General features: G+C 37.6%; 1 protein-coding gene across 4 annotated transcripts in view; it reads left to right on the forward strand.

The window, feature by feature from the left end:
• ctif (CBP80/20-dependent translation initiation factor) overlaps positions 1 to 12,437 on the forward strand; it is a 91,776-nt gene that overhangs the window by 24,226 nt on the left and 55,113 nt on the right. For all 4 annotated transcript variants that reach the window (XM_041811494.1, XM_041811497.1, XM_041811496.1 and 1 more), the window contains exons 5-7: positions 2,030 to 2,103; positions 5,324 to 5,428; positions 5,583 to 5,661. In XM_041811494.1, coding sequence (XP_041667428.1) covers positions 2,030 to 2,103; positions 5,324 to 5,428; positions 5,583 to 5,661 — 258 coding nt within the window. The remainder of the gene's footprint in view (positions 1 to 2,029; positions 2,104 to 5,323; positions 5,429 to 5,582; positions 5,662 to 12,437) is intronic.

A 12,437-nucleotide genomic window follows, 5' to 3' on the forward strand; every position in this document is an offset into this window, starting at 1 on the left:
CGTTTATTATGTTTGCCTGAATCTGGTACCAAATCATACCTGTGTGTACTATACACCTTACAGACCTTGGTATTCCTATTTTTTAAACATGAGAGGCACAAGAGCTACAGATGTAATGTGTTTTGATGGATTTTACCACAGTCATCAAAGATCTGTTTTTAGCTATAATAAGTCTCGTCTTGTTTAGGGGTATAATGGTTCAGAAAAACTTCGACTCGCTACATACCTCGTTTTTTTTTCACGTTTCAATACATTTTCGATAGGGTAATGGTCAAACACAACACAGAATTTTTTTTTTCTTAATTTGGACCTTGGAAACTTCCTCTGTACACATGGTCTAAATTGCAGCATTGACAGCTTAGGCTCTTAGGCATACTTAGCTTTTTTCTTTCATTTAAAGAAATATCTAATTGACAAATAGGCTGAATAAATTACATCAAAATTAAAAATAATGCTGCAACCTCCTTCCAGGAGGTCTTCAACGAATGATATACTGAAAAAATGCTTCAAATATCAGGTAATTTATTTTTGTTAATATACTGAAATACTGATACCCTGTCCTCTAATCTTCAAATTTGCCAGTCGACCTCGAACCCCTCATAATATAACGTTAGTTAGCTCGTTAAGTGTGCTAATTAACGTCTATCCAGCATTGGATTACTTTTTTAACCGATTTGCCCTACTTCAAAGTTAGAGAACACTTTTCTGGCCCATCTGAGCAGATGAGGAGGTTAGGGTCCATCTGGAGTCTGAGGATAACTGTTTGTAGTGCTTTGACCCAGCTGCAGACGTGACAGTGTCCCTCTCTCTCCCTTCCTGAGGCCGACAGTCCAAAGTACCTTATTTAGGTTTAGTTTGATTCACAAAACCAGAGCACCAGTGTTACAATGAAAATGTCTTAAACCATGGAAAGTTCATAAAGGGCTGATGTAGAGCTTGGCAATTAATCAAAAAATAATTGAAACTGACATTTAGAGCCTCTAAGCGACACAAACCTGCCGTGTTAATTATGTCATTTTTTTCCTCTTTTCTTGGTAAAATTTGACTTTTATGAACAACATTTTCTTTTCAGCTGATGTGTGTTTGGATTTCAAATGTTTCAATAAATAACCATGAATTGTTAATCCTAGCCTGTTCCTTTCAGTTGTTTGATTTAAAATTATACAAATATTTACAGAGCAGACAGAGTCAGAGGTTGGGGGGTGGAATAATCGTTCATTAATCATAATTGAGTTAAAAAGTTCAATTGATTGTGATTTTGATTTTTGCCATAATCGCCCAGCCCTAGGCTGGTGAGACTTTGTTGAAAGGTGGAGGATTAGAATTTCTTTACTTTGATTCAGTTAACCCTAAATCATCTGTTCTCAGAAACTTGAAGTTTTAGATTGGCTGCTTTAAAAATCGTTTTTATCGCTTTGTTCCTCTCAGAAATTGACAGAAAGAGGCGTAAGTTTCCAGAAGGAGCTGTGATTGCTCTGTTTTTTCTCGTAGTTGCTGTAACGTTCATGTTTGTGTGGTGCTGTTTCAAATGTTTTATTTGATCTGGTAAACATGCTGCCAACAATGTACCTGCTGAATGATGTTTGCACTACCTCTGTCTTGTCCTCATCTTTGTCCCCTGTTGTATTTCACTGGGAAAGCGTTCCCAAACAGGAGGCGTTTTAGCTGGGAATATTGAGACCAGTGCTGTCGTGTGGGTTGCGCTCTCATTCTCCTCTCTGTGTATGAGCTTTGCTCCAATTGTATTCTTTTGGTACATGTTTGTACCCTCCTAGAGGCCTTCAGTATGAACACATCTACCTTTACACCCCTACTACCTTCATAGTTTAGGCATCAAAATGAGCACTGTGAAGGACCTAAAGGAGGACCTGGAGGTGGATACCAGGTTAAAAAGGGAAGGAAAAGTGACAAGTAGCAAAGTACTGTATCACAGTCAAACCCAGGCTGTTGCTTTTAGGACTTTGGCCTCTGTAAAAGTAAATTGCTACGCTAACTAACATCCTCTCACTCTTTTCTTTCTTTTCTCTAGAACGGGAACAGAGAGGGTTCCTTTGACATCCTCGGGACGGATATATGGGCTGCAAACACGATGGATTCACACGGGTATGTACCTTTTAATAACACCTGCTCAGTATGATGTATAGAGTCTGAGCTCCTACTGTAGTTTGTTGTGGTCTGTGTGAATGATTTAGACAACGAAAGTCTTGGCTTAAACCTTAGGTCTCATATTTCAAGGAAGAAGATTTTTTTTTTTGCTCATCTCATTGTCTTTTAATTCCTTTATTACATTTTGTTTGTTAATTCTGCTGTTCATTTAGCATTCGTTCTCTCTTGGTTTGGTCTTTTTCATGAGGATCCAGATAACTGCTGGATATTAAAAGTGGTAAATATTCATAAAGTTGCCTTCATAGGGTTGCTCTGTCTCTTTCTGTACTGTGGACTTTGTGCTGATCATGAAGAGGATTTTGTTTCTGCACGTCTGCCAATAGCAACATTTATATTACATCTATCCACAAGAGGCTGGAGTGCTTCCTCTGAAAACACGACGCCTCTGTGCTTGAAATCTTGTTAGCAGAATGAGGTCTGTGTGAGAAATCTTCTCAGCTTCTCTGTGACTAAATTATTTTTCAGACATGAGCTGGGCATAAAACTTAGAGGTGGGGTAAAAGGGGGGAAGAAAGAAAATGAGTGAGACATAAATCAGTTACACTGGAGGGAGGAGCAGGTTGCCATGGTAACAGCTGTACGGCAAGCTTCAGCTACCTAAGATCCGGCCACGTTGGCACATCTGAGTGAGCACACAGTGAGGGAGCTGGCACAGGGGGATGATGTTAGCAGCCCCTCCATGTGGATAAAGATGGACTATTGTGCGGCTTGATTATGAATTAAAAATGGGCACTGATGATGATTAACAAGTTAAAGCTGAGAAGTTCTTTGTCATAGTTAACATACTTTGGTTGACAAATTACTTTTGAGATGGGGGTTTTATGGCAAGATCCTTGAGTCAGTGGGCTGAAGTGCCATTTAACATGATATTTTTGACCTCAGACGTCTCCCCATGTGTTTGACCAATGTGCATGAAGTGTCACCTTAAAATGTGTCAGCCATATGGATGAAATTTTACGGAGAAAAAGGATGCACGTCTCCTTAGAATACAAAAACAGTGGCACAGAGTCATGTTATACCAACTGAACAATGCTTATTTTTTATCATTACTTTTGTATGTGTGTGCACTTGCCCAGACAAAGAAACTATAGACACTGTGACCCTTAAATCAGCATCTTACTATGAATTATCTATGAAAACATCTGCCAAAAGTTGCAAGAGTTTTGTACAGATTTGTTTATGTATTTGTGCCCTGCTTAAATTTAGCTAGAATGCACAGTTTTATTGGTATGATATCAGTATTGGCAGATATTAGCTTAAAAAGTGAAATATCTGTATTGGCAGATATTTACAACCAATATTTTGGCTATAGAAGTCAGTCTGTTTCAGCGTAAATATATGCGGTACTAACTGATAAGTTAGTGTAGTTTCAGGCGGAACCAACAGACCTATTTCAGCTGAAGTTGTTTTTTTTTTTAGATAATCATCATTCTGTACACTTTGAAGTGTGTTTTAACCTCCGTAAGTTGTTAATTTGTTCATCCTAAACCTTTAAATTGTGTTTTTTAAGGACTGAAGTTTTAGGTCTGAACTCCATTTGAATAATAACATTGACATCAGTATCAGCCAAAATTATTTTGTAAATATCAGCATATCAGATATTGTCAAACCAAAAAACAAACAAAACAAACAAAAAAAAAAAACAATATCATGCATCCCTAAAGCCTAGTGATATATTACTCTTGCTTTAAATTTCTGCCTTTTCATGAGTATTAATGTTGTAGAAAAGGATACTCCATTAATCTGTGTGCACAGCTGTGTTAATTTAAAGCCTAACTGAATTACTGGCCTGTTTGTGCTGTAACCAACTAAACTGAAATGCAGCACACTCGACTGTCTTCTTGAAAATAACTCGGTGAACCTCTCTGCTGCTGCATCTGCTGTGATTGTTCCTGCTGTCAGCCACTGAAACAGCTGTGTTGAAATCCCTCTTCTAAAAATATTGATCCAGTGTTGAAATCCTTGTTGAACCCAGCAGATTAAAGTCTGTTAGCCAATTTACATAAGCTCTAAGGTGTTAGTAAATTAGCTGACTTAATTTAAATTATGATGCATTTAAGGTCCAGCAAGTAAAATAACTGAAGTGAAGGTAAAGTCATTACAATGTGTTCAAATGTAATTTCATGAAAAGGACATTTACATTTTGTCAAGAAACTTGAATAAGTGTTTTTTAGAGGTGAAGCTGGTTTATTAGCAATATTAAATAATTGCATCATTTGTGTAATGCCGCTAAGTTAATGTTGTCTGACCCATTCCATTTTAATTTTTAGTCCGTCAGCACTATTTACACATGAAATGAATGCGACCTCACATCGGGTAATTCAAATATCCTTCCGTGTTGCATTGTTCTGTTCAACAGAGTGAACAAGAGCATGTTGTCGACTGAGAAAGGATGACTATTGTGCTTCTTTTAAAAGGTTCAACTGTCACTTGTAGGATGTCTTAATAAGCTAAAAAGCTAAATAAAATGACAGAGGCTAAACCAACTGCTATACCAAAACTTAAAATATGATCGGTTTTGTAGTTGGCCAATCTTATTTATAACTTACAGATATCTGCAGCAGAAACACCTGATCCAGGCATCCGTAGTTACATAAAATTTCTCCAGTTTGAAACCATTTTCAGGGATTTTAGGGCTTTCCATCTGAGGTAAAATCACTAAAAATGTTGTGGTAGATTTTCTGTGCAATCTTTGTATATGTGCACGGACCTGGATAGAGCTGAAAGATTTAGGAAAATAATCTATTTGCAATTTTTTCCCCAATATTTTGATTGCAATTTAATATGCGATTATTTATAGTCTCTTATTGTATGTATTATTCAACAAATTCAAGCAATAAATCATTCTGTATTTTAACTAACACAATATTAGATAAATTAAACTGATTGGGATTATCTTGACTCATATTGCAAATTAATTGTGACTTGTGTATTCATCGTGTTTTATGTGATTCTCATTTCAATTAAGAAAAGCATACAAAAAAAACATCTCTACTGAAAAAAAATGTTTTAAACTGGCATTTTGAGGTTAAAGACATATTGCACCCTCTGCAGTTTGAAAGATTGCAGGACATATTACGATTGAATCTAAATTTCAATTAATTGCCTGTCCTTAGCCCTGGATGTATCTGATCTTGACTTTGCCTTTTGGTTGCAGAGGTGCAGGCTGGGACGTGCAGCCAGAAAAGCTGGACTTCAGCCATTTCCACAGGAAACACTTCAGAGGAACGCCAAAGCACCTGCCTCACATTGACAGAGAGGGGTAAGAGCCTGGCTGGAAGAAGTAGCACTGTAGTTACCCTGCTCTGACTTACACTGTCTGAGTTATGTCTTTAGATTGATCACAGGGTGGGTTTTCTAGTCCTGATGGTTAGAAGTATCTGATTTTATTTGTTTTGTACTGTGTTTTTTATCAGGATGAACAAAAACAAGTTTGAGGATGATGACGGAATAGACATGAACGACATAGAGAGGTTTCTTCCCAATCTGCGCTCTGTAAGTTACTGATGTTTCTCTTTTTCCCCCTTTCTCTTTTCCTTTCTCAGAAAATTCTCAAAGAAACTTTCTGTTGTCATAGTTTACAGAAGAGAAACAGCCTTTCAACAGCAGTCTAATCAATAAGTTGTTAGAGTGTGACCTCTGCTGGTGTGATGAAAACATAACAGCGGAGTTGCAGTGCCCTGTCCTAGTTCAAAGAAAAATCCCAGTTCAGTGAAACAAACGGAAAACAACAAGGAGTGTATTTATCTTACCTGAGAGAAAAGATATGTGGGATTTTTTTTTTATCTATTTAGGAATAATTACTACCTATGAGAGCAGTCTTTGTAGTTTGCATTGATCTTATGAATGGGAATGAGCTGCTGCATTATAAATTAGCCTCTGCTGCCACCTGGTGGAGAGATGTTGTGGCGAGAAGCAGAAGTTAACAAAGTGTCACTCTGACCCCTAGTGGTCAAAAATATGTACAGCACTTTCTGAGCATGTAGGAAGGGATGCAAACTATCCATGACAACTTGAAACATCTTCAGCAGCTTTTGAGCTCAACTTAAAGGGCAGTTACACACAATTTTAAGCCCATCTAAAACCTTCAAATGCTCTTATTCCCTCACAGTTTTAATCAGATGCAGCTGGTTCTCTGTGGTAGTTAGAAACATCACATTAAATTATCTTTTTTTTAATACAGCATTACATACAAAGTTATTTAATATTAGCCAAATGAAGTGTGTATCTCACATAAGGTCAAAATCTCCCCTTTTGTCTCTAGACAGTTTCCCTAATTACAGCTTGCTTTAAAGAAACCCTTCAGTAAAGAGACCTTTCTTTGACTAGGAATGTTAGACTTTAATATTCTGATATGTTAAATTTGTAGATTGATTCTCTGTGATTCTGTGACTCTGTGACGGAGGGCAGAAAAGTATTCAGAAGGGTGTTTTCAGGGTGATTTGTTATTCATAAGAATGGCAAAGGTCGCTTAAGTTCGCCAGTGTCACCCTCGTCTCTTCCTTCCCTGCATTCCAAGCCAGAATGTCTTCCATCTTTCACCGTGTTTGAGCAGCAGTGTCTTCCTCTTTCCTTCCCTTCTTGGCCGCTGAGCAGAGCAGCCTTTCTGCTCCTGTTCTGTTTCTAAAGGCATAGCGGTGCTACCAACATGGCTTCCTTTATTGTATAGTTCTTCAGCCAAGATTTTCCGTTTTCCGTTCATTCAGTTAGGGCCAAAAGAAAGACGGGGTCAACTGAGTTTGTCTGGTGGACTTGGGATCGGATGTGTGGCAGCATGGGGACACAGCAAGGTCAGAGACACAGAGCTGCAGAGTGTTTGCCTCAGTTTCTGTCCTTCTGTCATGCACATTCCTGAGCTTTTCCTAACCTCAGACTTCCTCATACAGTTTCTCTTTTAAATTCTGTCATGCTCTACCATCTTTAAGTTTATCTGGAAAGCCCTGCTACTGGAGTAGGCAGAGGTGATGTCAGGCCAGCAACGTTTAACTTGTTTCTTGCTAAAAATGTCAGCCGTCCAATTAAGAAAAAACCCTCCTTTCATCTGGGACAGCTCCTGGAACAAAAGGAGGAAACTAAAGTTTCAGTTTTCTGCGTATGGGGACTAGTTTGAGAAACCACCAGAAGTATGCATATAAAAACATCAAACCATAATCATGTTCATCTTCAGTTAAAACAGAGCATTTTGAAATCAAAAGTATGGACAGTCAGGATGGACGCACTGGTCAGGTGGCCAAATACACCTAGGCACCTAATACTGAATCATTTGTAGTTGTTGTTAAACCAAAAATTGTAAGCAAACTTCTGTGCACGGTCTCCTCCTCTCTCTAACATTAGCATTTCTTTTCATTTCTTATCTTCTGAGATGCCGAAAGGATTTTAGATGGGTCAGTATTTTGTGACCTGTGACCAAGAATGATCTCTCTTTCTCATCTGTCTCTCTCCTTCTTGCATCAACTTTGAGTTAAATATGACTTAAGATCTGTAGTTTTTTTGTAAAGCTCTGGCCCTTTTTACACTGCTTGATCATTAAATAAAACCAGGAGGTCATTAAAAACTATGGTAGAAAAAACACCAAAGCATAAACATTTCTGACCTCATGAGAAACAATTAAATGAAGGGAAAAAAATTAAGTTAATTGCCAGTTTCACAGGGATGTGGACTGTACTTAGCACCAAAACAATCATCCCACATACAAACATTTATAAACAATAGCACGTGCCTCTCCCCCAGTCTTCCCCTCAGGCTACTGTATGTCAGGGCTACATCATCCTGAGTCCCCGTCTGCGTTCCACAATTCGTGCCAACATTTGCTTCCTCTTTCCAGCAGCCAGAATAGACTTACAAATAGCCCTGGGATGTGGAAAAAAATCTCATTTGTGTGTGTGTATATGTGTGGGTGTGTGAGCAGCACTGTGAGAAACAGGCTTCCTACTTTTGCCCTCAGATTCAGCTACACCTTTACCAGCCTCTCTGGAATGTCAACTTGCACATGCAACATCGCTGTGTACACATTTAGTGTCAGGTTCTATGCTCAGGGGTCAGAGGGCAAGTGTAGGATGTGCCAGGTTCTTCCAGGTAGTATGGGCTTTTGTATGAAGATAAGGTGCATAGTTAACTTTTATAGATTATTCAAAGAAAAGGGTTCATTTGTACTCCATTTTGCAAAATCAACACATGAAGTATTTTAAACTGAATAAACAAAGTAGAAAAAGAAACATGAATTAAATCAGAAAAAAAACATAAGGCTAAAAGCAAGGAACATGCCCTCTAAGCTCACTCAGACAACCAATCAGCACACCACTGATGGGTGGACTGATGTCCAATCATCATAGAACAAAAATATTGAAACTTAGTTAAAAAGATGATATGATGAGCTAACACTACAAAGCTAAAGTTTTCCATAACATTAGCACTGATTAGCTTATAGTAATTATGTATGAAAGTTTACTGCAGGCGGTTTGTACAAATAATGTTACAGACATATGAGGTTATACATTTTCGTCACCCTTTAGAAAACTCATCTAACACTATGTTGCCCTACTGTAGAACAAATGTAGACATCCTTGTTGATCTTCTCTACTAAATTTGAGCTGACTGTGGTCTGTCCTAGCTTAATCCAAAGGAGACACTTATCTGTGTTCATCTGAAGTTTAGGGAACAGTAGAAATGGGCAGTAATGTGGTAATACCACATCCATGGGTATTAAAAATGGCCACAGTATTGCTGTGTGATAAATATTTACTATAAATTCCCTGAGGTTGTGTTTGTTTCTAACAGCAGCACCACTGCTTGTGTGTGAAGATGCTTTAAAAGTCATGACAGAACTCCTATTCATGATGTTGCGTCAATATGGCAAATGACGAGTGTGCACATCTGTACCTCCGCTTGTATACTCGTGCACCATGGTATGGCGCCGATGGCTCGACCCTGGCACAATGCTCCTCTCAAAAGTTAAATGTGCACATCTGGCTGTTATATGATCCACAGCAACGTTGGTTTTAAAACACCTTAATTCGTTTTTTGTTTGTTTGTTTTTGGGAGTTGCTCAGTGATAAAAAATTGTAAAGTTTCTTAATTACCTTAAGTGCTGCGAAAACATCTGGCACAATTAGAGCCATTTACAGTTTTTAAAAACATTAAAGCTTTTTGTCTACCCTTTTTATGTGAAATGTAGCTCCAGATAATCAGTGCTTGCTGATTATTTGAGGTACTAGTTCTGTAACTTTTTTCTAAAGATAAAAAAGATTTATTTTGGGGGCTTCTTTGCCTTTTCGAGAGAGTTAGGACAGTGGATAGAGCCAAAAACAGGGATGAGAGAGTGGGGAAAGAGCTACATGCCAGACTTTGACCCGGGCCGCCTGTATTGGAATGGGAATCAAGAACCGGTTGAAAACTGATTCCAGTTGGTTCAATCCATCAACATCATTTACCTACATACATTTACAACAGAGAAGTTGAGGAAGTAAACCCGGCAACACAGCACAACAGTTGCAAAAACAGGCTGAAGCGGTAACTTGACTAACTTGAACAGCATGACGTGCAATGTCTGTCCAAAAAAGTGGTTTCATGCAAGGCATGCATCTTTTTGCACAGGAACTGTTAATTTTGTACAAAATTTCAGTTTATTTTTATACATCAGAGCTCTAAGATCCAGAGACTAGTTTTATATTTATTTTAAGGTTTTATTTTGTAAAGAAGATCAGCACTAGTAATGTTTTCTAATTCAAGTTCAGAGATTGAAGATCCAGAGAGCACTCGGTTTTAACAGAAACATTTCCAACAGAATGGAGAATTTTTGTACTTTAGCATGTTCTCCTCTCTGACACTTGATGTTATATTATTAGCTATCAGAACTGTTTATTATAGCCAGGAATTGAAGTGATCTTGTCATTGACTCTCACTGAAGGCAGCATACATCTTCAGTATTCAGAGAGAAAGAGACTCAATAAAATTTGAGTTGTTAATAGTGAAACCCTATAAAGTCTACATTTCCTAAAGAAAATTCACAGGAATTAGATGATAAGGGTATGATAAAGAATTGAATCGATAAGAAGAATCGATTATTGCATTGATATCAATAAAACTGCATCAATTCCCAACCCTATGCCTATGTGCATGGTGTGTGACCTAATCACAAGGCCAGACGCGCCCCATTCTGTAACTTTTCCTGATGGCTGAACAGAGCTCGCCATTGACATGTAATGAAAAAATAAATCATTTTCAGTGTGCTTTGAAGCCCACAAAAATTTAACAAACTTAATTAGGTCCTCTGTCATAATGTATCTCAGTTTACCTATAAATCTATAGATTCAATCCATTCAAATCAACTCCAGTGCTCCTGTCAGTGTCCTTTTATAGACTCTAAGGTATGACTGAAGTGGCTGTGGAGGGGAGGACTCTCACTGCACTTGTGTTTGCATGCCGGCAAGTGTTTGCATAGTGTGCCTTTTAAACACTTGGCAATACGTGTAAGCCAGTAATATCTGGAGAGGATTTAATGGTATTTAAAAATGAATACTGCCTAATTGACCATTTTTAAGATATAACTGCACAGATGTCAATAAAACACAGGAAAAACAAAAGCTCTAAAGCTCTTCTATGGTGGGCTATGAGCTGGATGTCCTAGTGCATCGTGGAGCTGCAAGAAATGTGACTGTAAGGAAAGGTTAACCAAAGTAAATAATGCCAGATATATAGAAGCAGACTATAATTATTTTCTAGGTTATTTTGAGGAATTTTTACTTTGAAATTTCCAGCCTGCTGGATCTGTTTTGGCCAACAATCCTTTAATAAAATGCTATTACTTAAGTTATGATATAGAGAGAAGCAGAAAAGCTTCACTTTTAAGAATGTTTTATTAGATAAAGAAAAAAATAAAGCTCTTAAGGGTAGATTTTAGCTGGCTGTGGAACAGACTGATACATTGATGTCTCTGTATGACATTCAAAAGCAGACATCGCCATTAACATTGATTCTGTCTGCATAGTTTTTAATGGCTGGAACTGCTGCTGCTGTGGGCTAGGTGTCAGAGGAAGTGATTAACAAAACACAGCAGAAATGTCCCTCTCTTTATGTACGCTACATGTGGAATATTTGGCAATGAAAATAAAGCAGGATAGGATATTTAGTAAAACTCTATTTATATGTACAGAATAAAACCAGCAAAGACATGATAGGGTTCGTCCAGGCTTGGCCATAATCAACACAAAATAAAAATTCCTGAACCTGTTATCATTTAAAAGATCTGTTCTTGAAGTTTCTTTCTATAAATTGATTTCTAAGAAAGGGAAAGTTTTCCAGAAAGAAATTGGGATTAAATTGTCACATCTAGGAGACCTCTACGCTTGAAACAGAAGATTTTTATGTCCCCCTCATGACACATACTGTACACTAGCATGGACACTCAATCCCACTCACATGCTGTTTGGCTCATCAACACGATCATGTCAGCATGAACCTCCGTGTTGTGACAGACACAACTTGTGGGCATGTGTGTGGGTGTGTGTGGGCCTTCTTCACACTCCTACTGCATCTGAAATAATACCAGCGAGCCGTTGCTCCTCCACACATCAACAGCCCTTTGTGAGTAATTATGTGTGCGAGGCATGACGTTTATTTTTACAGAAACATCAAAATTGTGTTTTATGACTAATGTTTTATCACTTAATGATTCATAAACATTTCTAGACCCATTTTCATATTCAGTCATAAAACTCAAACCTGTGGGAGGTTTCTCATCTGAAATCGAGTGGGTGCTCCTGTTTCAGTACAACATGTGCGACTGTTTTGACCTGATGTTCTTTCCTATGATGTAATATGTTGGCAGCCAAGCTCATGTCAGCTCAGTGTTACAAGGAGTCCAGGTAGAAGTGATTAGGGTCAGTCTCAGCTTTGTTACAGCTTAAAGAGATGTTAAAATCAGCATACAGTGTATCAAAGATTTGCTGTGAATGATTGGAAACACATTGATTTACTTTACTGACTAGAATAAAATGAGAAGATTAATACCCTCTTATGTTTGTATTAGTGCTGTCAATTGATTAAGAAAATTAATCAACTTAATCAAATTAATATGCTATGCTTAATCACAGCATTTCTTAAGTTTTAGTCATTTTTAGATTTTGAAATGTTCTTATTATCGTGTTTATTTTCATTATTTTAACTTTATGTACACCACTTTAAAAGCGCTTTTTACTAAAAAATGTATAATTATTATTATCATTATTATTATTATGTGTAAATTAACATTTAAAATACTACCATTAACTTGT

This window comes from Cheilinus undulatus, linkage group 17 (genome assembly GCF_018320785.1).
Source record: "Cheilinus undulatus linkage group 17, ASM1832078v1, whole genome shotgun sequence".
Lineage (NCBI taxonomy): Eukaryota > Metazoa > Chordata > Actinopteri > Labriformes > Labridae > Cheilinus > Cheilinus undulatus.